Source organism: Conger conger, chromosome 9, assembly GCF_963514075.1.
Source record: "Conger conger chromosome 9, fConCon1.1, whole genome shotgun sequence".
NCBI lineage: Eukaryota > Metazoa > Chordata > Actinopteri > Anguilliformes > Congridae > Conger > Conger conger.
This window is the reverse complement of record NC_083768.1, coordinates 6,049,872-6,065,092: the sequence shown is the minus strand read 5'-3', so window position 1 is coordinate 6,065,092 and position 15,221 is coordinate 6,049,872. Positions and strand designations below refer to the sequence as shown.

Here is a 15,221-nt window from a genome sequence, read left to right as displayed (position 1 = left end):
TTTTTATTTAGTAATCAAATTTTTCCTGAAAACCACAGGTGCCAAACTGATTGGCACCCCTAAGAATTATTGCCAAAGTAAATTCCAATACAATTTTACTTTAGTTAATTTCAGTCTAAAGGACCGGTATTGTGTCAATCCATCACTACCTGTTTCACTAGAGTATATAAATGAGGTAACAAGCATATAGTCATGGGAAAAGCCAAATAACTGTCAATTCAGAAGACACTGACAGTAATTGGCCATCACAAGTCAGGTAATGGGTACAAAGAAAATACATAAACAGTTAGACATACCACTTAGCACTGTAACAACACTAATAAAAAGGTGTAAAACATATGGAATGGTTGCAAACTTGCCAGGAAGAGGATGCAAGTGCATATTATCCCCACAGATGCTCAAAAGCAACAAAAGGATCGCAGTTTAAGAATTACGGAGATTGGTTGTGCCTTGGGGTCACCAAGGCAAAAAAATAAAATACAATGGAATGGAACCTCCATACCAGCGAACTCTTTGGAAGGGTGACACCAAGACAGCCCTCATTGAGCAAAATAAAAAACAAGCATTTTCTTAATTCTAGTTTTTCTGGCAATTGAAGTCAACATAATTATATGTCTACTTGATAATTATTTAATCTTATGAAAATGCATTCTAATGGAACTGGATCAAGAACAGGAGTTGAATGTCTGAATGGGAAAATAATAATAATAATAATAATAATAATAGATTTTATTTGTGGCCGCCTTTCAGAGCACTCAAGGACACCTTACAAGACACAGTAAAAACATCATACAAAAACGAATCAATCAATAGCACCGACATGTTATATACAACAAGACATATAAAATTATCAACATAAAACATAAAACTCATCAATCAGGGTCAGGTTAAATATGCCAGTGTGAAAAGGTGTGTCTTGAGTCTAGATTTAAAAGTGAGGAGAGTGTCAATGTTGCGAATGTCTTGTGGCAGAGAGTTCCAGAGGCGGGGGGCAGAACGACTAAAGGCTCTAGATCCCATGGTGGTCAGGCGGGGGGCAGATGGTGTGGCAAGTAAGGAGGCAGAGGAGGATCTGAGAGTACGTGAGGGAATGTGGCTATGGAGGAGTTCAGAGAGATATGAAGGTGCCATGTTATGAAGGGCTTTGAATGTGAGCAGCAAGATCTTAAAATCAATACGGGATCTAACTGGGAGCCAATGAAGTTGCTGGAGAACTGGAGTGATGTGATCAATGGAAGGAGTTCTGGTGATGATACGGGCAGCTGAGTTCTGGACCAGTTGAACTTCGTGGAGACACTTGCGTGAAAGACCAAAGAGGATGGAGTTGCAATAATCAATACGGGATGTAACCAGGGCGTGGACAAGAATGGCAGTGCTGGTAGGTGTAAGTGACGGGCGAAGACGATTAATATTGCGTAAGTGGAAGTATGCAGACCGAGTAACATTATTGATGTGTTTTTCAAAGGATAATGTGCCGTCAAGGATGACACCCAGACTCTTAACCTGAGGGGAAGGGGAGACTGTGGAGTTGTCAATGGTGAGGGAGAAACTGTCAGAAAAAAAACATGTATTATGTTTTTGCACTGAATAGCATCATGAGAATCATGAAGCACATTTGGAAAAAAAACTAAAAAACAACCGCCCTAGCAGCTTGTGTCCAGGAGTTGATCTGAAGTCGCAGGCTGTTTGTTATCAGCGTTACCGGTCACGTTAGCACATCCCACACGAGGCGCGTCTGTCCGAGCCGGCCGGAGATCCCAGCTCCTCGGCAGCACGCCTCGGCGGAGCAGCTCGGCCGTGGCGTAGGAGATCAGGGCGGTGCTGCACAGCGACAGCAGCATGGCCAGGCTCCGGTGAGGGAAGTGCTGGACGTACACGCCGTCGACGAGCCTGCAGCCGGGGAAGTGGATGACGGGGGGCAGGCGGAGTAAGGGCTCCCCGCTCAGCAGCCTCAGGGCCACGCCCGAGACGTAGCCGCCCACGGCGCCGTACACGTTGGCGACGGGCAGGTGGAGGACGCACACGAGCTGGGGCAGAATCACGGTGTACAGCACGTCGCTGCTGAGGACGTAGAACGGCAGGACGCTGTCCTTCAGGAAGGACAGTCCCATTCCCGCCAGCCCCACCACGGTCACCGAGCCCTTGATCACCCACTGCAGCTCTCGGTCGGAGGCCTGGGGAAGAGAGACACGGGGAAACGCGTCGCTTCCTTAGCGTCACACCATCGATGACACGGAGAAGTCCGATAAAGGGGCGGCCTGTAGCGGTAGTGGTTAAGGTACATGACTGGGACCCGCAAGGTCGGCGGTTCTAATCCCGGTGTAGCCGCAAAATAAGATCCGCACAGCCGTTGGGCCCTTGAGCAAGGCCCTTAACCCTGCATTGCTCCAGGGGAGGATTGTCTCCTGCTTAGTCTAATCAACTGTACGTCGCTCTGGATAAGAGTGTCTGCCAAATGCCAGTAACGTAATGTAATGTAATGTAATGTAATGTAATGTGATGTAATAATGTAATAAAGTATGGCGTGCTTATTCTACACTGCAGGCTGCTCTCGGACTGTCTCTGCTACTCCCCCACATCGAGGAATCCTCGCCCCATTCTTGCAGACCTGGGGCTCATCTCACAAACGTTGTCACATGTGAGCTGAGATCTGGGAGATGCAGTAGATTTTCTCCTCCACTTTTTGGAGCTTTTCACATAGAATTTGCCCCGAACGCATGCCACAGAGCACATTCACGTAGGCAATAGGTAAATCTATCGTCCCCAATCCCCCCCGACCTAATTTTGGTTTTGTATTGTACAAGCGGTACCCCCTTGTCTACACAGTGTGCTTGTTCTCGGTCTTTGCCCTGATGGGAACTAGCAAAAGTATCTGAAGGGTGGGAGGAAGATTTTTTAGGAGCTCAGTCAGAGGACAGGCCATACCTGTGCAGGTAAAATAAGTTGCGCGAGAGTGTCTGTTGTTCTGTCATTCTGTTGTTCGGTAGTTCTGTCGTTCTGTCGTTCTGTCGTTCTGTAGTTCTGTCGTTCTGTAGTTGTTATCACGCGTATATTCGTGATTCGCAAGCAATGCCTCAGTTTTGAAAAGACATTGCAGTCTCTGAGTGAAAACCCCTCGCAAATGGCTTGTGTGAAATGAGGGCACGGTACAACCGTCCCCCCTCCAGGCACCAGCTGAAGCTGAGTGCGCTTGCTGCATGTAAGATAAAAAGGACTGTTTTCTAATCAATGTTTTGTCGATGTTTTTGGACATGAAAAGGACTCACCTGCTTTCTAATCAATGTTTTGTGTTTTGAGTGTATTGTATTCTGTCTGTTTTTAGCGGTTCCGTGTTTTGTTACCTCTGTGCGCACCGTAGCCACCCTGTCAGTCAGTTTCACTTCATTCGTCTCACCGGTTTGACTTCCTGATTGTTTCCCACACCTGATTCCCATTCCCTCTCGTTATTCCTCCTGTGTTATTTACACCCCTTTGTTTGTTCTGTTCCCTGCCTGATTGTTATGTGTTTATACCATACTCTCCAGCATTTTCTGATTGCTAGCTGTTGCGACCTGTTTTGTGCCCGACCTCCGAGTTTAGCTTACTCCGTCCGTCTTATTCTGACCCGTAGTATTTCGACCCGTTTCTGTTGTTCGACTTTTGTCTCTGGATTGTGTTTTTGTTTGATTAGCCTGTTTGTTTTTCGACCCTTCGCCTGTCATCACTACTACTCTTTGGATTACCATTGATACGTCTATTTGCTGGAAATCTGAGCTATTGCCTCCCTGATCCCTGCTGTATCTGTTTGCTGGCTTTTGAACCTCGCCTGTCTGACTGGCTATCTGGTAATAAAGATAAAGTCCCCTGTTCTGAAAGCCTGGTAGTTTTGTAGATGTTTTTGGACATAAAAAGGACTCACCTGCTTCCTAATCAATGTTTTTTAGATGTTTTTGGACATGAAAAGGACTCACCTGCTTCCTAATTAATGCTTTGTAGATGTTTTTGGACATGAAAATGACTCACGTGCTTCCTAATCAGTGCTTTGTAGCTGTTTTTGGACATGAAAAGGACTCACCTGCTTTCTAAACAATGCTTTGTAGATGTTTTTGGACATGAAAAGGACTCACCTCCTTTCTAATCAATGTTTTGTAGATGTTTTTGGATATGAAAAGGACTCACCTGCTTCCTAATCAATGTTTTGTAGATGTTTTTGGACATGAAAAGGACTCACCTGCTTTCTAATCAATGCTTTGTAGATGTTTTTGGACATGAAAAGGACTCACCTCCTTTCTAATCAATGCTTTGTAGATGTTTTTGGATATGAAAAGGACTCACCTGCTTCCTAATCGATGTTTTGTAGATGTTTTTGGACATGAAAAGGACTCACCTGCTTTCTAATCAATGCTTTGTAGATGTTTTGGGTAAATAAGGAGGCTGAGGCCAGGAGACAGGAGTCCATGGATGACATCACAGCCGCTGCTACAGCCCCGGTGCCCAAGATGGAGATGTAGTTGGGCGTGAGGTGCTGCAGAGCGATCGGGAGGATTTTACCGGCTTCTCCGCGCTCATAGGGAGAGGGAGAACCGTAGCTGGTCATGTTCCAGTCTGGAAAAAAGGTTGTTTGTTCATTAAATTATTAATTATTAATTATTTATTAATTCTTCTCCCACCACACAAATGTACTGTAAACACACACACACACACGCACACACACACACACACACACACAAAGAGGATGCAGTATAATCTCATATAAAGGAATGGTTGGATAATAGGGTAAGGAAAGAAGGATGAATTCTCACTTGTTGATGCAGCCACTGCCCCAGCGAGTATTGAAGGAATGCCCATGATGCTGGAAATAGCAGCTGCAGAGAAACACATGACCTGGGCATCTCTGACCGACGATGCTGACAGGATTCTCTGGTGCATGGCCTGATAGGCCAGACCCCCAAGACTCTGAGAGAAAAAAAACCTGAACGTGTTAGACGGAAGTCAGTGGCGTCATGCCTAGCACAAGTTATGCTCTCAGTTTGTGCTGGCTTCATAGCCCTCACAACTACAAACAAGCCCTCACAACTACAAACAAGCCCTCACAACTACAAACAAGCCCTCGCAACTACAAACAAGCCCTCACAACTACAAACAAGCCCTCACAACTACAAACAAGCCCTCACAACTACAAACAAGCCCTCGCAACTACAAACAAGCCCTCACAACTGCAAATAAGCCCTCACAACTACATAAAAGCTTGCCAAAATTCTGCAAGTGAAATGATTTCCATAGAAAATGAAATGATGGTTCATTTGGTTAGGGCTTATGGGGCAGAGTGTCGTCTAGTGGTTAAGGGACCAGGAAGGTTAGGCGTTCAAGCCCCGGGGTAGCCACAATAAGATCCATGCAGCCATTGGGCCATTGAGCTAGGCCCTTCACCCCATATTGCTCGAGGGGTATTGTCCCCTGCTTAGTCTAATCAACTGCATGTCACTTTGGATAAAAGCATCAGCCAAATAACACATTATAACATGTATTCCTGCAGTGAGAATCAAAGTGATTCCTGGACATTTCAAAGGATTTCTTTGTTTAATTACTTTTGAATAATTCTGTATAGGTCCATATACGTACATACTACAGCCTATCTGCTTTAATCCAGAACGACATACAGCAGGCCTATATGAATGAGGTCACAGCACTACACACTCCACACTCTACAATATAACACTTTAATGCAGCGTCTCTCAATGAATCACGCTAGTTTAAACACTGCTATGTGCTGACACACTTTATGAACAAGCTATGTTTACAGAGTGAAAGATTATGTGGTCCCAAAGAGGTCAAGGAGTCACAAAATCAATGATCCTATGTTCAGAAATAAGACTTATTCGACAAAGATTTGAAGGGACTGTTTTCTCATGCACACCGCATCATTCGTCTTTACACAGTTAAAGGGTTACACTCTAGATCAAGTGATTTTTAGCTGTGAACATGTTTGTACTGTATGCCTACTCTATTATGCAACATCTTGTTCATGCTGTTATTTGTTGGTGGTGCCAGTAAATCATATACATGTCAATGAAGGTATGAGCTACACCAGATTCTGCACTCACCAAAACCAGGAATTCATCTATCCACAACCCCACATCCCCTGGCTCCAACATTCCCACCCAAGGAGCTTGGAATGTGCCATTGAATGCTGTAAGCGTGATGTCAGTGGATGCTGGATTCAGCATCATGAATGGAACACACAGCCACTATTACACACAAACACACGCACAGACACAAACACAAGCACAGACAGAGGTACAAACACAAATTTAAACACAAACACGGTGTTGCTGCCATGCATGGATTTTTTGTAAATATGCAGTCTTTCAGAATACGTTCACCAACTTTTTCTAAAATTTTGTCCTAGTTATAGAGTAGCCTATATCACATATAGAATATACACTCAGTGGGCATATTATTAGGTATTTATTAAACATATTGGTCTTCTGCTGTTCACTTAGAGGTTTGATGTGTTGTGTGTTCAGAGATGCTCTTCTGCATACCACTGTTGTAATGTGTGGTTATTTGCATTACTCTCAGCTTCCTGTCAGCTTTGACCACCCTGTCTGGGGCCGACAATCATTTCACGGTCAAAGTCACTTTGATCACATTTCTTCCCCATTCTGACATTTGGTTTGAAAAACAGCTGAACCCCTTGACCACATCTGCATGCTTTTATTCATTTAGTTGCTGGCCCATGATTGGTTATTAAATATTTGCATTAACAAGCTGGTGTATAGGTCTACCTAATGAACAACACAACACAACACTGGAAAGGAGATCAACATATAACAACACATTCATTCTCAGATTCTATAAGAATAAGAATTTGAAAACAAAATGGGGTTTTTTGTATTTAGTTCATTACTTGAAGTTTTTAAACCTGGATGAAATATAAATAAAGTCAGTTTTGTTAGTAGAAAAGCAGTCAGCTGGCATCTACCTTTACTACTTGTTTATTGAATAGATTGCCTCAGCTTACCATACTAACAGCAATGAACAGCAGCTGTATGATGTCAGTATAGGCCACGGAGAACATTCCCCCGAGAAGTGTGTAGATTATGCCCACAGCGGCCGAGACGCATATGGAGTAGAAAGAGGATATATCCAGAATCACGCTTAAGGTTCCTCCTGTCACAGAGAAGAACAGCTGTGCATCACAAAGTTTTATTCCTGATTCTAGGCCAAACAATAGGCTTAACAAAACAAGCTGTTTGGAACATCAACCCCAACCCCTTGGCCATTATTACATTACATTACATTACATTAATGGCATTTGGCAGACGCTCTTATCCAGAGCGACGTACAGTTAATTAAGACTAAACAGGAGACAATCCTCCCCTGGAGCAATGCAGGGTTAAGGGCCTTGCTCAAGGGCCCAATGGCTGTGCGGATCTTATTTCGGCTACACCGGGGTTAGAACCACCGACCCTGCGTGTCCCAGTCATTTACTGTAACCACTACGCTACAGGCCGCCCCATTATGAGGCTTCATAGGCATTATGAGACTTCATTGGCGTCACGAGGCTTCATTGCTATTATAAGGCTGCTGTGAGTTTAAGAGGGAACGGTCATAGACGCAGGCCAAGCCGCATGTTGCGTTCCAGACAACTCGGAAGTCGAGGTTTTCTGACCTTCTACGAGAAAAAGCCCCAATAGAACACGTCACTCAAAGACAGGACATGACGAGCAGCACCATGACTTTACCTAAACTCGCCATGGCACAAGCTATCCAGAGTAGATCACTGATCAGGGTAGGAATCAGGAGAGCACAGCTCACAGTGTCCCCGTACTTCAGCTGAAACGGGTCCATCATTGTGACGTACTCCTTTTCCCTCAGTGGTTTAGCAAAGAAAAGACCAGCTGTAGGGAAGGAGAGAGAGCGATAGAGAGAGAGAGAGAGAAAGAGAGAAAAAAAGTGAGAGAGAAAGTGAGAGAGAGAGAGATCTTGTGACTGTCCGAGATATGAAGCAGAGACGACTCCTTACCAAGTACAGACTCAGTGACCACAACCTGGCCACTGAAAAAGGTCGACATAAAAAATCCTGGCTACCAAAAGAACCGAGAATAAAGAATACTACCCCAACTCCATACTGAGTGGATGACTGGCTTTATGGAACACGTGGAGGTGCTAGTCTGAACAATTGTGAATAAGCTGTAGTAACGTACCAAGAATGAGCTCAAAAATGTTTTATTACCATATTTTTGTGTTTATTTTAACTGTTGGGCTCAATATGACCCCAAATGTAATATCGGTCATAAAATCTTAACGTAGCAGGAGGGTCAAACCTCCCACCTAAAGCTTATGCAAACAGAATATTCTGCAGCTTGTTGACACCCCCAGACCTATCTTCTCAGTCCTCTTCACAGCAGTGGCTGATGGGCCAGTTCCTACACCTAGGTCACTTCTAGGTGAGACTGTGACCAACGTTCACAAAACTTTGATTTTCTCAAAACCATCTACCTCTGTTAAACAAAATTGACATCTGCTTGATGATAACCGTGTTGTGTCACATATTTATGTAAGTAATTATGGTTAAACACTTTGTCATGAGGAGATAAGTGGATTCACCTCAGAATTTGAACCTATAACTTCATAACATTCATAACAAATTCCATAACATATCCATGAACAGGATGTAAACTGTACCTACCTAATAAAAAATTTAAGATATAGTCCAGGGGCATCGTTGCCCAGATCAAGCCCTTTGTAGGGTCGTAGGTAGCTGCAGATGTTACCATGATGTAGGCTCCTCCAACCCATGTAGCTAAAAGACAAACACAGACCTTGTTTAACTTCTGTAATGTAGCATCTGTTCCTCGATTGCTGTTGCCAGCAGTTTGTCTCAAGCCAACACATTCTTTTCATAAAACATTACTTATCTTTGAGACCAAGACCTTCCCTCCCGAACATCAAAAACAGGTTGTTCAACCAACACAATTAATTTGAGTTTTCAGATACTGTCTTGGATGAACATTTATTGTGCAAAATCTAGGCTTAGAAAATGTAGTTTGAAAATACATTTCAATAACTGACCAAAAAAAACAAAGATGCACAAAGATCTGTACAGTTGAAGACCGAAGAAAGCTCGCCATAATGAAGAGATAAAACCCCAACACCTATCATAAAAATATATGCAAATTTCCCTCTGCTTGGCAGATTTCCCAAGGGGGAGCATCAAATGAAACACGAAACCACTGTAAATAAGTTTCCATGTTTTTATGTATGTGGTTTTACACTTATGTAACGGCTCATTTTGGAATAATCCATAATCCATAATTTCGCAACATATGGTTCAGTGTATTTTATTTTCAATGTCAGTCTTTGCTGAGGGAGTAATCACACTCACCCGTCATTGTGAAAATTCCCACAGTGATATTTATTTTTCGACCAGCGATCAGGGTGACTTCTGTTCCAGTCCCAGCGGTTCTCTTCTCCTCTTGCCTGGACCTTCGAGATGCCCATATTCCAGTTGCCAGAATGATCATGTAAAACACAGCTACAGCGATTACCCCCGGGATGTTTACAGCCATCTTCTCCCTCTACTGCTTCTGCAAATGAGACAGGAATTTTTTGTTATTTTTTAAAATGTTTTATTTTCTCCCATTTTGGTAGCCAATTGTACCCCGTCTGATTCAATTAGAGCCAGTATTAGATACACCGCCCACACCCCGTCCCTCAGCGGCCCGAGAGAGAGCGACACGCCTTCTTCAAGCCGTCTCGTCTCATGCTCATTTTACATGATTCCAAGGCGCCTGAGGTGCTTTTTGTTGTGTGGTAATCCACTGCCAGGTCCCTCCCTCTGGAGCAGCGAGCCAATTATGCTGCTCCACGTGAGCCGGCCAAGCTTGGCTTTTGGCAGGACCGGGAGTCGAACCCCGGTCCCCGGTGTGCAACTGCAGTGAACTGCAACCGCAAGTCCGCTGCATCTGTTGCATCACCGCGGCCCCTAGGAAAAATTATTTTGACCCAATCAATTCTTAATTTCTAAAATAATAAAAACTGACGTAAGAAAAACCGCAAAATAGCAATTCCAGATTTTTAAAACGAGAACAGCAGTTTAGATGCTTATCAGCCTCTTATTTGCAAAGCAGCGCAATTAAACACCAGCCTCGCCCTCACCACGCTCATGGTTTACAACGCTCACCTCATCACAGACTCAGACAATAAAAGGCATATTCTAACAATCTTTGATACCATTATTCTTTGTCAAATCATGTTCTAATAAAAGAACATAAATATATATCATTCAGAAGCTGCATGAATAAATACATTTAGTGTTTTGTTCATTTTTCAATCAAAATTTTCTATTCTGTTTTAATAGAAAAATAAGCTTTTGTGAATGTTATCTAAACACATTCATGTGCCTGGACAAACAGATATGCGAGATTAGGGGACATCTGGGTGCAGCTTTTGGAAAACTCATGCAGAATTTGTACGCAAGTTGACATCAAGTTTGTGCAGAAATATAAAGTAGTTATGGGGTTGGTCCTTGACTTAGGAATTGAGATACATAAAAAATTATTTCTATAATTTTGGTATTTTAATGTATATTTTGCATAAATTTGTTCTGCTGTAAATCGTTTTTGAGAAATTGACACTTTTATAGGACTAGTACAAAATTTGCGTACATAGCCTGCTAGGGAGGCAAAATGGAAAGGGTTAAAGTCAAATTAGGATGTATTAATGTATTATGTATTGTGTCAAATGTTCCTAAATCAAGAATACTCCTTGAATGATATAGTAATTTATATTAGTAGGACCCATGCAAATTCACAGGGTTGGTTGTCACACAATATGGGGCTGGTTGTCACAAAAAGAGTTTTGAGTAAAAAATGATCTTTTTAAACAATATTGTCATCACCAAATAAATTCAAAATTGAAATATCTATTACATCAAAGATGTTTATTTAGAACACGCTGACTGTTTAAATGAAAGAAAAATATGCCCTGATGTGTGTTTTTTCACCAACCTTTCACAGCAAATTTCTCTACGAGGTCTGGCACCTCTGAATTGAAAAGCCCATATCTTTGATGGACATGACGAGGTTGAGTACTTCCGGTCTCCACGTGTCACGTGAACATTTCCGATAATGTTTCTTAACATTCTCAAAGCCAAAATAACGACAACACGACATCTTGTTGTTATAGTGTTCGTGGACATTTGGGCTCATGCTGATACCAGTAGGCATAGCAGCGCACAATATTAGTCAATATTCTGTCTAAACAGTCCAATCTATTATTTCGTACAGACTCCCGTCAGTAACACACAGACCATCAATTAAATATGTAAATTACAAACTCAGTAAACTGGTCCAACAACCTCATCGCAAAAGAAAAAAGCAGTCGTCCAACTTTCGCGCAAGGCTGCGTGCATTACAATGTCATGCGAAATAGCCAATAATCAAGTTTTGATAACTTGAAAATAAATAAATACATGAGTAAGTAGCCTAAGAAAGTCGGTAAATAAATAAATCGTGCAAGAGACACTCCAATCTTACCTGCCAAACGGCCAGACAGTTTATTTGTATAGTAATTTTCATACAAAAGGCAACTCAAAGCGCTTTACATAAGACATAGAAGGGACATTATACGTATATAAACGATAACCCTCCCTACACAGTTTTCAATGTTGATAATTGTTTGAAGATGAGTTAACAGCATAGACGCATAGAAGAAAAACATCAATAAGTTGAAATGGTAATATTTGACATGACAAATATTAAACGCGCCAACGCCCCTCGCTTCAGTGATGCGCGGTTTATTCATGAAATCATTGTCCAAATCATGTCCAAAACTGGACATTTTGATACCAAACTCTTTGAACAGCGCCTTCCAGGGAGTGAGATATAAGCAGTGTGACAACCAACCAGCGTAACAACCATCCCCGGCCTCCGCTAGTTTAGGACCAGACACCAAGGGTGAAATCCATAAAATGTAGATTATGTCCCTTAACATTCTCAAAGTCAAAATAACGACGACACGACATCTTGATTTTTGGGTGTTCATGGAAATTTGGGCTCATGCCGATACCAGTAGGCATAGCAACGCACAATGTTCTGTCTAAACACAGACTGTCTAAACACACAGACTGTTAGTAAAAATGTCAACTCAATAAACTGGTCCAACAACCTCATCGCAAAAAATCGGCACAAGACTGTGTGCATTACAATTTCATGCAAAATAGGCAATAGTCAAATTTTGCTACTCTAAAAACCGTAGAAAAAAATTTTTTGAACCAATTTTTTTTATCCGCAGTGGTTCGCAAGGCACACACCAGCTCACAAAGTCCAGTCCAGAATAGACAAAAAAACAACCCTTAATAAAGAGGTCTACATATCTAATCATTCATTAGACAGAGTCCAGCCCGCCAAGTTTTTAGGAGTCTACATTGACGAAAATCTAAATTGGAAAAAACATATATCATTTATCTGCAACAAAGACATGTCTTACCTAGAAAAATTCTTATTTCTCTGTATTACACCTTAGTTTATCCTTTTCTTTCCTATTGTAATGTAGTATGGGCAAGCACCTACAGATCAAAACTTAAGACACCTTTTTACATTACATAAGCGATTTTTTAGAATAGCTACTTTTTCTGAACCACGGGCTAGCTCGAAACCTCTGTTCCAAAAACTTGCAATTATGAATGTTTATGATATAAATGTGTATCAAGCCTGCTTATTTGTTTTCCAGCAACGAATGCATCTCTTGCCTCCTAGTTTCTGTAATATATTCTTTTCCAACAACCAAGTTCACAGTTATGCCACAAGACAGTCTTCTGATCTTCATATTGCTTTCTTTAGAACTACTCTTGGTCAATTTACTTTGCGATATCAGGGTCCTTGTCTTTGGAATCAATTACCCGACTATATTTAAAAAATTGTCTATTTATCATCCTTTAAGAAGAGTCTAAAAAATTACCTCATCAGTAATGTAACAGCAACTTTGTAATAATTTGTCTTATCTGTTAAGTTCCGGAGTTGTGCGGTGGGCCGTTTTCGGGCTGTGGCGAGGAGTTTGTCGGGGTGGGCCCACATCCTGTTCCCCTGGGTGTCAGGGGCGGGATGTGGGTGCGCCCTGGTGGACTCTTTGCTGTGGCCCGGGGGTGGCCTGACGCATAATTCTGGTGGGACTGGTTGTTTTACTTTATTGTTTTACTTTATTATTGCTTTTATTTTGTATTGTGTATCTTACATGTATTTTTTCTTTCTTTCTTTCACTCTTTCACACTTTCTTTCTTTCTCTCTCTTTATCTCTTTCTTCATTTTATATTCTGTATAAATATTGTATATTTAGTTATTGTTCTCAATTATAATTATCTTTGATTGCTTTAAATAATAGTTAATTTTGTAGTTCTTTTTTCTATAATTTGTATGCAATGGTTTCTGACCATTGGGTCTCTTGGGTGAGGCTCCCATATAAGCCCAGTAGGGTTTCATGTCTCACCTTGCACATTTTAAACTGTGATAATCTCTTTTTTTGTTGTCTGTCTTTGCTATTGTGCAAAAAATAAATAAAATAAAAAGTAAAATGTAAGTTGATTTCAAAATAATAGTGCCAAGAACTTCTTGCATTTCATATAATGTCACTCGCCCAAATTATATCGCTAAATAGGCTACACGTGTTATTCCGGACAATCAAAGTTACCTTGAATATAAAAACAATAGCTGTTTTCATGCACAAATAACTCATCGCAAGAAGCTCGAGTGTACAGAAACACCAGAATGTTGCTAACGGCTCTGATTTGTTCAGCGCTGTACTATCACATTAGCACTTCGCGAAGGACACTTGGGTATCCATCTAATTTCGCACTGATTATGGTGCCTACATATTTATAGTTGGGTTTGTACATAGAATTGCTGCCAGTATTGGTAATTCCAATGTATCGGTCGGTGCCAAGGGCTACGCTATTTGATGAGTAAAACTTCGTTTCTGCGTGAGTATCCAAAGTGAGTCACTAAATAAATAAATAGTGCAAGAGATTACAAATACAAGAGAAGACAGAATGTACATCAATACATTTTAGCGGGACAGTACCATGTCTAATACAATTAGATGCAGACATTTGGTAAATGAGAACTTTTGTCATCAATACGCCGGACACTTTTCTCCGGGCTTACCTGCCTCTTCTCCTGTCTGTCCGTTTGACTGCGTTCTTTGACTCGCCCTTATCAGTTAGTTACACGCGGACTGTCAATTAATATGTAAATGAAAAACTCAATAAACGAGTCCAACAACCTAATCGTCGTCCGAATATCACTTCTTTCACTTCCGTATTACAATTTCATTCGAAATAGCCAAAGCGCTTTGCACAAGACATAGAAAGACATAACATAAAAATGTAATTTCAGTAAATTAGAATTAAAAACAATCTTAATAAATTAGAAGAAAAAGAACAATGAAAAGAATCAATATTTAAGCCGTTTTTAACAGCTTCAGATTTAATATAAATATCAGGGATTATCGAAAGATCAGAGAAAACACTGCAGTAATCAAATAAGGCAACGTCAGTTATAGTGACATTTGAAATATTCAAACGCTTCGTAATACAAATAAGCCAACTCATAATCATGGCCATACGCTACAAGAAATCTAGTAGCTTATGGCCGTGATTATGAGTTGGCTCATTCACATGGTTTCAACTGGTTTAACCTGTGCACTAGTAAGCAGTGTGACAACCAACCAGCGTATCAACCATCCCCGGCCTCTCCTATGGAACAACGTTTTAGGACCAGACACCAGGGGTGAAATCCATAAAATGTAACATTGCCATTGGGGTGGAATAAAAGTAGGAGACTTCCGGTCTCCACGTGTCATCTCCAGGTGAACATTTCCGATAATGTTCCTTAACATTCTCAAAGCCAAAATAATGACAACACGACATCTTGTTGTTATAGTGTTCGTGGACATTTGGGCTCATGCTGATACCAGTAGGCATAGCAGCGCACAATATTAGTCAATATTCTGTCTAAACAGTCCAGTCTATTGTTTCGTACAGACTCCCGTCAGTAACACACAGACCATCAATTAAATATGTAAATTACAAACTCAGTAAACTGGTCCAACAACCTCATCGCAAAAGAAAAAATTAGGCGCAAGGCTGCGTGCATTACAATGTCATGCGAAATAGCCAATAATCAAGTTTTGATAACTTGAAAATAAATAAATACATGAGTAAGTAGCCTAAGAAAATCGGT

The 15,221-nt window shown here is 41.4% G+C and overlaps 1 protein-coding gene across 2 annotated transcripts; it reads right to left on the bottom strand.

Moving 5' to 3' along the window:
• Positions 1-820: 820 nt before the first annotated feature.
• LOC133137394 (high-affinity choline transporter 1-like) lies at positions 821-14,191 on the bottom strand. 2 transcript variants are annotated; one of them, XM_061255645.1, is made up of 9 exons: positions 14,145-14,191; positions 9,371-9,572; positions 8,675-8,788; positions 7,728-7,883; positions 7,004-7,152; positions 6,084-6,227; positions 4,782-4,935; positions 4,367-4,584; positions 821-2,174 (listed from the first exon to the last, which is right to left on the bottom strand). In XM_061255645.1, the coding sequence occupies exons 2-9, from the start codon at positions 9,552-9,554 to the stop codon at positions 1,644-1,646; spliced, it is 1,650 nt and encodes a 549-aa protein (XP_061111629.1). In that variant the 5' UTR covers positions 9,555-9,572; positions 14,145-14,191; the 3' UTR covers positions 821-1,643. The 2 variants fall into 2 exon arrangements, with proteins under 2 accessions (XP_061111629.1, XP_061111628.1); XM_061255644.1 differs by lacking the exon at positions 14,145-14,191 and adding an exon at positions 12,946-13,071.
• Between the last annotated feature and the right edge of the window lie 1,030 nt (positions 14,192-15,221).